The sequence below is a fragment of the Aulonocara stuartgranti genome (assembly GCF_965226115.1).
Source record: "Aulonocara stuartgranti genome assembly, chromosome: 16".
NCBI classification, from domain to species: domain Eukaryota; kingdom Metazoa; phylum Chordata; class Actinopteri; order Cichliformes; family Cichlidae; genus Aulonocara; species Aulonocara stuartgranti.
Genome location: NC_138952.1, coordinates 6,718,786 through 6,731,950, shown reverse-complemented (window position 1 = coordinate 6,731,950; position 13,165 = coordinate 6,718,786). Strand labels below are relative to the sequence as shown.

The following is a 13,165-nucleotide window of genomic DNA, read 5'->3' as shown; positions in this document are numbered from 1 at the left end:
GATAAGTTTGTCGGACCGGAACCGGATTTAGAAAAACGTGAGCCAAAAAAGCAACACAAAACAGTAAAAGGTGGGATCTTTTTTGACGCACTTCTTCGGGTATTCCTATAATTCTGTTAACTGGGGAACTTTATGAGCAGCCAAACAAACTTTACTAAGTAATACTTTCATGGTGTTAGCCTGTGCTAGCAGTGTAGCTACGAGTCTGTTTTCGTCTCTTTTTTTTTTTTTTAATCAGCTTTTAAGCTTAAATTCTCCTCAGGCCGGAACTGCCTTACTGCTTGTTGCTATTCGAATGCTTAAAAACGTTAACATAAAACGTTATTTGAGCCATGAATACACCCAATCCGTTCGGTAGTGCCCATGGAGGAGCTTTCCAAGTCCCGAGCAGCAGCGTGAAGCCCAGCTTGTTCTCGTCATTTGGGCAGCAGAGCTCCAGCACACAGGCCCCGCAGAGTGTGGGATTTTTCGGTCAGCCGCCCCCTCAAGGAAGCAATATGTTTGGACAAGCCCCGGCCTTTGGACAGCCATCTGCGCAGACTTCAGCGTTTCCACAGCAGTCTGCCCAGGCTTCAGCGTTTGGACAGCCATCTGCGCAGGCTTCACCGTTTCCACAGCAGTCCGCCCAGGCTACAGCGTTTGGACAGCCATCTACGCAGGCTTCAGCGTTTGGACAGCCATCTGCCCAGGCTTCAGCGTTTGGACAGCCATCTACGCAGGCTTCAGCGTTTGGACAGCCATCTGCCCAGGCTTCAGCGTTTGCACAGCCATCTGCCCAGGCTTCAACGTTTGGACAGCAATCTGCCCAGGCTTCAGCGTTTGGACAGCCATCTGCCCAGGCTTCAGCGTTTGCACAGCCATCTGCCCAGGCTTCAACGTTTGGACAGCAATCTGCCCAGGCTTCAGCGTTTGGACAGCCATCTGCCCAGGCTTCAGCGTTTGGACAGCCATCTGCCCAGGCTTCAGCGTTTGGACAGCCATCTGCCCAGGCTTCAGCGTTTGGACAGCCGTCATCAGGAGTAAGCAGCACGGGTTTTGGGGGTGGCACAACACCGGCTTTTGGACAGACTGGAGGGCCTGGTCAGAGTTCAATGTTTGGGCAAACGCCTGCTTTTGGGCAGGCTTCGGGATTTGGCAAACAGCCACCAGCAATCGGCCAGCAGCCCTCTGGGTTTGGCAGCCCACTGAGACCCACAGTGAGTCAGCCTCAGCCTCTCGGGTTTGGACAGCCATCATCATCATCCACCACTGCCACCACCAACGCCAGTCTGCTTGGGCCAGGTCAGAGCAGGAGCTTCGCACCATCTGAATTTAGTTTCAGGCCAGCCAATGAGGCACTTTTCAAACCCATCTTTAGTGCCAGTCCCGAGCCAACCAACCCCCCAACCACTTCACTGTCCAACTCAGCTTTTGGTGGGTCCCAGACAACCTCCAGCACCACCACCACGGCTGGTTTTTCTCTGTTGCCTAAGCCTGGGTCTTTAGGTTTCAGCTTCTCTGAACCAGCCTCAGCCCCCTCTATCTCCTCTCAAAGTAACCCACTAACAACTGACAGCAGTAGTGGTCCAGCTACCACTCTTCAGTTCACCTTCTCCCAACCAGCCACACTCACCAGCTCCAGCACTAAGGCTGCCACCACAGAGCCCACCACCCCGTCGTCTTTTAGCTTTACACCCAAAACCCTCCAGCCTCAGGCATCGCAGCTTTTTGGAGGAACAACTTTTGGTCAGCCCTCAGCTTTTAGTGAAACCAAAACCAAAGAAGAGGCTAGTACAGATGTTAAAGTCCATACTGCCCAAGGGGACATCAACATATTTGCACGGCTTGGCAAAGGCACCAAGCGGAAAGACGATCCACCAATCTCCAGCACCGGCCTTGAGAAATCAGCTGTCCCTGAGGAGGATGTTCCACCTGAAGCAGAGTCACCGAGACATCCCCCAAAGAGGCCGCTGATGAGGTCGCGTGACCCACCAAGAGGATTAATCAGCCGAGCATTGAGCAGTCTTCGTAAGGATGGTGCTAAACCAGTGAGGCGGAAGGCTGCAAACGAACCGGAGAGGGAGGATGTCCAAATTCAGAGTGGTGACCTCTTTGTAACTCCACCTGCTGCCCAGACACTGACCAAAGATGTGCAGGATAAAGCCGAAGAATCAGGTGAGACATAAAAGTCATATATACTATGCATTAGTAACAAATGTTCGAAGGGTCATGACAAAAATCTTTCATCATGCAAAGTACTTCTAAACAATTGAAGACCAGTTTACTCGTCAGTGCTTACAATGACTGTAGTGATTTTTCTCTACAGATTCAGCAAAACCTTCAGAATCAAAGGTCGCAACCACGACCCCAAATAAACGTGGCTCACGCACTGAGAGCATGGACAGCCTGAGCGGCATGTCTCCCACCGACTGCACCTCACTCATGTGCAGGAACGTCCCTTCATCACTCAACAGAAGAGACACGATCGAGAAGCACTTTGCTCGGTTTGGGAAAGTTCACAAGATTATCTGCCGGCCCGCCAAGAACCTCACCATAGTGTACTTCAATGACCACGTGAGTCACCTCTTTGTACCCTCAACATCTTAAGTTAGAGGGTATCAACAAAACTGGCATTCAGTTTAACTTTTCTCTCTCAAGCTTCTACTCTTTTATTGCAAGTATTTTGGAGTTTCCTATTCTACTTTATAGAGTGTAATGTAGATTTTTTTTGTCTTTTCCCATCATCTCTTCCAGGCATCAGCGGCAAAAGCAAAGAAAAAAGGCAAAATGCTGCAAGGAAAAGAGCTTGTCCTCCTGTGGCAGAGAAAGAAGCAGAGTAAATGCAAACATTTCTTTAAAAGCTAGTTTATTTTGGCAAAAATATCCTCTAACACAGAGTGATGGTTCTTCTGTATTAATGTGTAATGTTATGGAGCAGGTCCAGGGGAGAAAGCGGGTAGATCTGGAACTGGAAAGGAGACATCAGAAGGAGAAGGCCAGGAGGACATGGAGTCAAAAGCGGGTTCTTCTTCACCACTCCGGAGACCCACCCTGAGACCTCCCACACTCAGCAGCACGGTGACCTTCAGCCGCAGGTAACACAGCACCTAATTTTTACTTCACCAATAAAGCTGTCATGTAGTATGAAAAGTTTCCACAACATCATGGCTCTCTCACATGTGTCAGCTCCCCAGTGAAGAAACCTTCCCCCGTAAAGGCTCTACAGTTTGACACTGAACCTCAAAAAGAGAGCAGCACCAGCCAGAGCTCCGAGCGCCCGGTCCCATCCTCTCTCCTCCCCCTCATCGGGCAGGTGGCTGAGACCGCAGAGGACAAATACCGCCTCCTCGAGCAGAGAGACAAGATCCTGCGTCAAGGCAAAGCCACCTCTCACATCAGCCATTATTAACAGAGCTACAAAAAATAAAATAAAAAGGTGTGAGACATTTAGTGCTAATGTCTTTACAGGCCGGCCAAAGCGGACAGACCTCCACCTTTCCAAGGTATTTGTGGGGACGTGTCCTGACATGTGTCCTGAGAAGGAGAGGTACATGAGAGAAACTCGGAACCAGCTCAGCGCATTCGAAGTCATTCCAAGCACAGAGACGGTAATGTCTTTAATATCAATATTAATATTATTTAAAATATTAAATTTGACCTAGAACTCCATGTTTAGTATTCAGAAGATTCTCTGGAGCACATTTAGATTTAAACGCTTTATTCACTTCATCTGATTGCACTAATTGGACGTTTGGGTGCACAACATTGTAAACATATCTGCTATTCATAAATAATGAATGTGTAAATATCTGTTTAGGCTTAGTGATAAATAATAAAAAATATGTATACACTGGAGAGACACTGCAGACTAGAAATGTCCAACTCACTTAAGTTTGTGGGCCAAAGAAAGCCTCGTATGATGCCCGACAGTCAAACAACTAAATGTTTAAAACTTTTCTTTTAATTTAAACAAAAATTTGCTAAAAACTTTCAAATGTAGTGAACTGTCGATTACAGAACTGATGATGAACCGCCTGAGATACTTTTAAATGTCTTCTTACATGTAATTAAAGTACTGTCATATTTTCACTTTTCACCCAGTGAGGTGATGTTAACATTACCTCAATGGGTAGTGCAGAATGAAAATGTATTGGCCCAGGGCAGCCCCAGGACTCACTGGAAAGGTTATACCTCTTGGCTGGCTTGGGAATGACGTTTTGTCCCCTTCCGATGAGATTAAAGAGGTGGCTGTGGTGAGGGAAGTTTTGGCTTCTCTGCTTAGACTGCTGCCCTGTGACTCAAACGCTGATGGATAGATGGATGAAATGGTTGTCAGTGTTTTTTGTAGCAGGCTGTAACCTGGTCATGCAAGGAAATTAGATTCTTCTTGCTGTAAACAATTTTTTCTCCTTCCGTTTCTGACCAGGTGGATCACAAAGCCGCCATCAAGGAGTACAGCCGCTCATCAGCCGACCAGGAGGAGCCCCTGCCCCACGAGTTGCGTCCTTTGCCGGTGCTCAGCATGACTATGGACTATCTGGTGACGCAGATCATGGATCTGGGCCACGACAACTACCGGGACTGGTACGACTTTGTCTGGAACAGAACCCGCGGCATCCGCAAGGTAGTGCTTCAGATGAGCTGCTCCAGCTATACTTAATTACAACTTCAAAAAAGCTGTTTTGTTTCTGGAGGTTTAGGTGGGTGATTGGTGTGATTTAGTCATTGCTGTGGAGAGACTGATCCTCGTCTCCATCTCTCACTCACAGGACATCATCCAGCAGCACCTCTGCTGCCCACAAACGGTGTCACTGATTGAAAAGTGCACCCGCTTCCACGTGCACTGTGCCCACCACCTCTGCGAGGAGCACATGTCAACGTTCGACCCCAAGATAAACAACGAGAACATGACCAAGTGCCTGCAGAGCCTGAAAGAAATGTACCAGGACCTGGCTACGCGTCACATCTTCTGCCCCCGTGAGCCGGAGTTCCGTCAGTACAGCGTTCTGCTGAAGCTCAACGATGGGGACATCCTGCGGTCAGTCACGGAAACATATACAGAATATACCCATTCGGTGCTCCAGCGAGCATTTCCTCTGTAATTTGTAGCTGCATCTCACACCTGACCCTTAATCTCCACGCAGTGAGGTGCAGCAGTTTCGTGATGAGGTGCGAAACTCCACCGAGGTGAAGTTTGCGGTGCAGGCGTTTGCTGCCGTCAACAGCAACAACTTTGTTCGCTTCTTCAAGCTGGTGAAAGGAGCCTCGTACCTCGCCAGCTGCCTCCTGCACAGATACTTCAACCAGGTCAGAAACTGCCTGGAAATCATGTCTGAATCTTTCTCAATGAGGTTGTTTACGCACTTTTTTCAGGGATGCTTCAATTGTGACACTTTTGGATCACAACCTAAATTTGCTGATTAAATCTTTGTTGCTCTTATTATTATTTTATTTTGTTTGTGTTGTTATTCATCTCCTGCACTGTGCCAGGAAACAATTTAATTATTTGATCTTTTATTCAGCACAAAATGAATGTGCCATACCAGATAATATTTTTATTTCCTGATATACTGTAGTCATCAAGCCTGATGGACTTTTTAATGACTTTTTTTTAAATGAGTGAGAGAAGGTTAAAATAGAGGATTGCAGTAACAGGATGGCAGCAGGTTGTTATAATGCTTACACTTGTGTTGTAAGCTCGTGCTGTATCTGGAGCGCACGTCAACCAGCTGACGACCACCAAATCCCAGTTAACCAACTTCCTGTCAATGTAATTATTATTCCTGGAACTGTATGATGGCATAATGGTTGTTAGCAGCTGTAGCTTATATCTTAAACAATCCTTAAAAAAATATGATGCTTAACTTCAGCATGGAGATTAATTTAGATCTGGCAGGATATTAATTAAAGGGACAATATTTTAGTTTTTTGTTGGTTGAAAGGGTCAGAACAAATATTGATGTGTTGGAAAAAGATTTGGTGCTCATTAAAATAATACAGTTTTTTGTGCGGGTGTTGAAAACTCCTAAACTTCATGTCTGTGTGCAGGTCAGAGCTAAGGCGCTGAAGACCCTGAACATGGCTCACACTGTGGGTCCCCGCTCAACTTTGTTTCCTGTTAATGACGTCGTGCGGATGCTGATGTTCCGCACCACTGCAGAAGCGACTGACTTCGTCCAGCAGTACGGCCTCAACGTCAACGACGGGTGAGCGTCCATGCCACTGGTTTCTCTCTCAGCTCCTTTCAGTGGAATGCTGTGTTTCTAAGGTCGTATTGCAGACTTATTGCATCGGCAAGACCACCTTAAATAGCCTTTGATTTAATCTCGTTTTTGTGTTTTACGTTTTGTCTGCAGCATGGTCGAGCTGAGTCGAATAGCCTATCAGGAGCCAGAGCTGCCGCTATCCCAGAAGAAGTCTGAAGTGATTCTCGCTAAGAGAACGGTCTTGATTGGGGAGGTGGTAAACGGAGGGCCCCTCCCGAACCCTCCCCAGCACACCCCCGTCTGCAGCTTTGACTCCCAGAACAAATACAGAGGAGAAGGAGGCTTGATCGAGGCCACGCCATCCCAGTTTAAAGGTTAACATGTTTTATTTTCTCCAGTTGTTGCACGCACGTTAGGTTATTCTATTTCTGTAAAACTCAACTAAGAATAATCATTTGATCACATTCAGGAGGCGAGGAAGTGAATTCTTTGATGCCTGTTTTGCCGTTTCAGTTGTTGGTGACAGAATGGAGCTGAAGGCGCCACCCAGTGGCGAGCTGCTGTCTCAGGTCGTACCAGTCAAAGCTCCCGATGTTCCCGCTGCCTTTGGGCCAGCTGCAGCTATTATGGATGAGACGGGAGAGCTCTCGACTCACCCAGCTGAGCCCCAGCTGCTATTCCAGCCTGTCAGACCCCCGTCACCTCCACCCAAACCTCAGCTGGTGTTCAGTGATGAGGTGGGGAAGAGTTCCCAGCTCTTCATAGACATTACTAATTCTCATTTTCAATACAGACCGTTCTCTAGTAACTCTGTGTTTTTATAAGCAATGTAGATATTTTTGCAATTAAATTTAGGATTGCTCACTTAAAATCACTTAGTGTACCTTTAACAGTAAAGATAAAGAATTAATATTTTCCTTCCTTCTCTTAAAAGATTATAAGAACTCATTAAAACATCTTTTCTGTCGCTCGCTGCAGGACATCATGGCTGAGCTGGATGGTGTGGTAGAAGAGGTGGTTGATGCAGCAGTGAGGGAGATGGCTGAGGCCGGCGCCAGCTACGCTTCAGCAGCGCTCAAGTAAGCTTATCATGAAAACCTGTGATTGCAGTGTGTGGGAGGAAGTCCTCCGGTTAACGTGATTGATAACTGGCTGGGTTTTTTTGTTTATTTTTGTTTTGTGCAGGGAGAGCAGCGTGCAGGTGGAGATGATGGTGAGCGAGGTCCTGAGGCAGATGCTACAGGAGGTGTCTGCTGCCGAGATCAAGCTGGAGCATGAGCGCATCGCTGAAGAAAAACGCAAGCTTGAAGAAACCAGGTTGGTCTGCCAGCAGCTGGTTTATAACAGGCGTATCACCGCCCTGGGTTCAGTTAGGAAAAGGGGAAAATATCTTCTACTCTAACAACAGACTCGTGTTTTCCTAAGCCGCAATTGTGACTCTGTCTTAAATATTTTGGGCTGTTTTTGCCACGACTAACCCTGGTCTGTTTTTCCTTTTCTGTCTGTATCAGGAGGCGTCAGGAGCACGAGGCTTTCCTAACTCAGTTCAGCTTCTCTCTCTGCACAGAGGTGATGCACGAAGTGCTAGATGAGACCATAAAGGAGACCGCCGCATCTGAGATCCAGTAAGACTTAAACAGATCTGACCAAATGTGTAACTAAGAAAAATCTGTTATGTTAATTTTTGACCTGAATACAGTCGCTTTCCACGATACACGGTTCAAAATAATCCTTATTTGTCTTTTTTGGGCTTTGGCACAATTTTCAGTTCATCCTATGTCTCAGAGAAGCTCTTTTAGCTCCTGCCATTTAAGCCAACTGTCTTCTGATTGGCTGACCCACAAAGGAGGTGGGCGGGGCTTCTGTTGCAGATTGTGGAGAATAGAAAAACCAGCCCGACACTGAATGTTTGAAGAATTACTTACACACGCACACCAACCTCATTATTTAAGACTTGTTTCATATTTATTATGAGCATCCACTAACTTAACAGTATGCATGTGACAGAGGATGAGGACGAGTGGACATGCAAAACAAAAAGAGGAATGTCGTGACGTTGGAGCTCTTCGAGTGGCAGACATTAACTTAAAAAAATTGTTTTTCAGAGAGGCATTGAATGAGAAAGCAGAGCGGGTGGCTAAATGCACAGAGCAGGTGTGTGTGAGTCTAGTTGAGGAGACTCTGAATGCAGACATCGCTGTGTTGGTTGAAAACCTGCTTGAAGCAGAGCTGCAGCGTATCCACAAGTACATCAAAAGGTAAAAACATGGATAATGAAGGCACACGAGCAAAACAAAACAGCACCAAGAATCCCAGAAACGTCTTTCTGCAGTTTTTAAATATTCTTCTTCCTCATCTACCAGGTGGCGTGACGTGGTGGCTGTTCGCCGTCAGCTGAAGCGACAGATGCGAGGCTTTCCTGCAGCCCCTTGCTGCGTTGACCCTCGCTTCAAACTGAAAGCTCTGGCTCCCAGCGCCCCTGCTCAGCCCTCCATAGCAGATCTGGCTCGTGGTTTGGTCAACCTGGGAAATGCTGGCATGTTGGCGCTCTCCAGCACCAGGTGTGTGTATCTCCTGTCCTCTCCTGTCTCCTGTCAGTGTTGGACGATGAGCACAGTTCCTTTGCTGTAACATGTTTTCTGTCTGTCCAGGTTGTACGATATGAGACGAGGAGCAATCCACCAGATGAGAGTTCACTACTACTTTCAGCAGCTGCTTGAGTAAGTCCTGTTCCTGTGTTTGTTCAGTCAGCAGTCCGTGTCACAAAGTGTCATTTTGACCTGTTTCTGGCGTCGCCCTCAGCGAAACAGTTTGGGCGCCTCTCGACCTCCCGGCGCTGGTGACGGAAAGCATCCCCAACGCACCCGAGCGAATCTTCTGGAAGGCCGTCGTTCTTTTACCCAGCAACCATGAGAGCGTTGCCAGCGTGGCAGACAGGTGCTCTAATGCCCTAAAGATATTCTAGGCCCGGTTTTCTATGAACATTTCACTGATTGTGTCCTGTCTGTTATGATTTCAGGATCCTCTCTGACTGGCTGGAGGTGAAGCTTGGTGGGCATAAGGAGTCAGAGGGCAGGGAGGAGCAGCCAGAGGGCACCCTGCAGACACTGACTGTCACCAACACGCTGCAGGAGAGCGGACAGCGCACTCACAAAGTCCACATTAGCATCAAGGTCAGATCACGCGGGGCATGCAGAAATAGAAATATGATTATTCAGAGCAGAGCTGTGCTAGAATCACAATAGACAGGAGCTTCACGTTAGGTTAAATGTTTTAAGGCTGAAGCTGAAAGGCTTGTGTGAAGAAAAATAACTAGAATTGGCTTAAAGGGTAAAGAAGAAGCAGCTTTTTCAGGGACATAAATCATGTTTTGCTGAGATTAAAAGTACCAGAAGTCCGTTAATGATCAGAAAAAAAAAACGGTTAGGAATTATATTTTAATATTTCTTTCCCCACCCCGCAGGTGTCTCGAGGTCCGCTAAACGAAGACGGCCTGTCAAAAATGGAGGAGAGTTGTGAGCTCCAGGGGACGAGTGCCCTCATCATGCTGCTGCCCGCCCTGCCCACTGTGGAGCCTGATCAGGACGAGCAGGACGTCCCGCTGTTGTCCGCCTTGCTTCAGCTCAAACAGTTACAGCAAGCCAGCGCCTGGCACTGCCCACTGCCACTCGTCATCCTGGTACCAGGGCTAGACGGGGGCGCTGCTGATACACAGAAACTTGTTGAAGGTGAGAAATGGTAGTGAAGACAGCACGAAGAGATTTCTGTAGTAGTTGGTAAATGAGTGTTTTTAAAAAAGCTTCATCTCTTCTAGCTCTGAAGCTGCACACACTGGTGACGGACGGCCTGATATCGGAGTATACGTTCTTCTTCATACCAGAGACCACTAATGATCTGCAGGGATCCAAACAGGTACGCATTTGCTCCTTTGCCATCATGGAGGTTTTTTTTGGTCTTGCTTTTTTTTCGGTCTTGCTTTTTTTTCTTTACTGACCTTCTCCATCTTCTCTCCGTCCTGTCCTGTTGTTTGTCTTCAGATAAACCAGGCCGTGCGCTGGCTGGCTCTCCGTACTCTGCCACCTTTCAGTCTAACCTGTAAGACCCTAGTGGAGCTCATTGAGTCCACCTTAAGTCATGAATTCAGTCCCAGAGTTTACTCCCACCGGTTGGAGCGAGCTACCGCACATCTTCCATCCCAGGATCCAGCTCCTGTCGTTCAGCTTTACAACGCAGTCCTGACTCACGTTGCTGATAAAGTGGCATCTCAGGAGCTCTGCGGGCTCTCATGGCCTCCGGGCGAATTCTGTCTGCCTGACATGAGGGATTTTGTGCCTCATCTGGCCTGGAACTCCTACCAGCACCTGGCCTGGCTGCGGGAAATCATCCTCAGCCTGCAGCTGCCAGAGTGGGAGCAGCTGTCCGCAACAGGTCAGTTTCACACAGAAAGAGATTTATCTTCCACAAAGATATTCAGAGGTTAATAATCCTATTTTATATATTTAATCATCTTATTTCTCTCTTTAGACTCGTGGTCTGAGCTGTGCTCCTCCATCTTTCGCTACGCCGCTAAGATCCCGGTCTCACGTCGCAATCAACCCCTCCTCATGTCTCGACTCGAAAACCTTCTGGAAAGAGTCAAGTTAAAGAGTCGGCGCACCCGAACCCCCGGATACGCTGGAGAAGACGATGTATGTGTGGACTTCAGTTTGATTCCTTGGGATGACGTGCTGGTGATCTGCATTGACCACAAGCTGAAGGACTGGCAGATACCTAAACCACCTGTCTGCCAAGGTGAGGACCATGCTGCTGTAATTAATTAAAACTAAATTTGAGACTAACTAAAACCATATAGAGCACTTAATAAAGTTGCCAAATACAATAAAAATGTAAAGACAATGTCTTAAGTTTTAGTCTTTGTCAGTTTGGTCTAATTTTCTGTGGAAGATCATCTTAAAAAAATGCCTATTTTCCACTTTGCTATTGATGTTTTTGACCCATAATTCCTATTTATTGTTTGTTTTAAGATGCTGTGACAGAGGATGGAGAGATCCTGGTTTATTTCCCCAAATACTCACTGAAGGGCTTCCAGCCGCCCGAGGAGTGGACGGAGGCCATGAGGCAAACTCACAGAGAGAAGCAGCAAGAGAAGGAGGGGTAAGGAGGCCCAGGAAAACCCCACAGGTTGTCAATGCCTCTGAGACATGCGCATCTTTCTTTTAATCTGACAGCACCTGAATGTGCAACACTATTGTGCAGTGCATGAAGCAAAAACTCATACTCCCCAAAAACAGTCCTACTTAAATGCTCTAAAGCCGGCGTCATGGTGGCATCCTTGGAGCGCCTCCTTTGCTCTTCCTTTGTTCCTAATTCCTCCGGTTTTCTCCCTCCTCAGGGTGAGTGCAGCTGCTTATGCCACACCCACCACGGCGACCCTCAGGCAGAGGTTGTTCCACAGTCTGGTGGAGCCCGTCGAGGCTACGTCAGCCCCGCTGGACATCACCCACACGCCCACGCCACCGGAGCTGCTGGCCCACAAAGTCCTGCAGAGCTTAGAGGAGGAGAAAGCTGAAAGCAAGAGGTATACCTACATCACTGCATGTGATGGTCATGGATTAGGGTGGTGGGGCTCACACAGGTAGGGAGTTTTAGCCCCAGACTAGATTTTTATGACCATAAGGCCATCCCACACCCACCAGTTCAAGTGAACCTCAGTGAACCTCATGGCAGTTTGCAAAATCATCCCAATTTTATTATAATGAGAATTTTCCACTTCTTTTGTGTCCCCTATGAGCAACTTTTCATCTGCTGGGTATCCAGGAGCAAACCATTACACCCTGATTCATTTTCTGCTGCGTTCGTTTCATTTTTGATTCAATATTAATTAAGAAGTCCCTGAAACCCTTGCGCAGATTCAAAAGGTTCTTGTTGACTGAAGATTGTTTTTAGCCATCTCTAGTGGAGCTAAACTTGAGAGCAACTGAATTTGGGCCTGAAAGAAAGAAACAAGAGCATTGTAATCAGAATGAACTCATAATCATCACAAGTCAAAATTGTGATTTTTAAATTGAAGTTTGATTGACTGGGGAGTCCGACAGTAAACACACCCTCTCTGCCTTTCTGCAGGAGCATGGAGCAGCTTCAGTGCTGGGTGGATGGCGACCCTTTGGAGCAATTGACCACCCCGCTTTTCCTCCCATCCTCCACCCTTCTGTCCATGCCCACCACCATAAGGCACACCCCCACAGCCAGGACTCGAGAGGCATCTTTCACACAGGTACGACTGTTTCCCGACACTGAAATAGGTTCGCTGTTTAAGCTGCTACAGATAAAGAAAATCTTTTATCTTTCCAGGAGCCTGATGATCCTTTGGAAAAAGTGACCCGGCGTAAGACTGCTCCTGAATCTTTGACGTGGCGACTGAAGGAGCTGGAACGCCAGATTTTGGCAAGCCAAGAGGAAGAACTGGCCTGCAGGCTAAAGCTGAGCGGCATGCTGAGCATCGTCGATGACTGACAGCACTTGAAGCAAACAGAAGTGTTTGCATCTTCATACCTGTCTGTGACATGATCATCACCTTTTCATCTCAGTGTGGTCGGGTTCACGGACTACAAATAGGAGTGTGGGTTTTTTTTTTTGTTGTTGTTGTTGTTGTTATTTTAAACATGAAAATGTATATTTTTAGCACTGGATTAACTTTGTAACACTGACTCCGGATTTATTGTTGTTTATTAAGAGTGTCTCTGTGTAACTAGCACATTAAACGCTGGGGATTGAACTCCTTTAATCCCACATTATTATTGAATATATAATTGTTGAATAAAAGTGGAATATTTTTCTTGTAAAACCGTTTGTCATTGTTATCATTGCTTTATCACTGTCCAGCTGTGAGCCACATGTGTATGTTTATCTGAGCAGCTCTATGATTCCACGACCTCACTGTAAACTCCGCCCATTTCCCCTCCCACTCGGTTTGTGATTGG

At 47.1% G+C, this 13,165-nt stretch overlaps 1 protein-coding gene across 1 annotated transcript; it reads left to right on the top strand.

Annotated features, from left to right (window-relative positions):
- The first annotated feature begins 10 nt into the window (after positions 1-10).
- On the top strand, positions 11-13,029 carry mcm3ap (minichromosome maintenance complex component 3 associated protein). Its single transcript, XM_082508951.1, has 28 exons — positions 11-2,154; positions 2,306-2,553; positions 2,734-2,815; positions 2,918-3,074; positions 3,166-3,356; positions 3,448-3,587; positions 4,406-4,603; positions 4,749-5,017; positions 5,124-5,286; positions 6,028-6,185; positions 6,336-6,559; positions 6,699-6,922; positions 7,164-7,264; positions 7,371-7,502; positions 7,697-7,810; positions 8,291-8,443; positions 8,549-8,746; positions 8,837-8,905; positions 8,988-9,122; positions 9,205-9,358; positions 9,649-9,913; positions 10,000-10,097; positions 10,223-10,613; positions 10,710-10,976; positions 11,210-11,339; positions 11,578-11,763; positions 12,309-12,459; positions 12,537-13,029. The coding sequence occupies exons 1-28, from the start codon at positions 333-335 to the stop codon at positions 12,696-12,698; spliced, it is 6,582 nt and encodes a 2,193-aa protein (XP_082365077.1). The 5' UTR covers positions 11-332; the 3' UTR covers positions 12,699-13,029.
- The last annotated feature ends 136 nt before the right edge of the window (positions 13,030-13,165 follow it).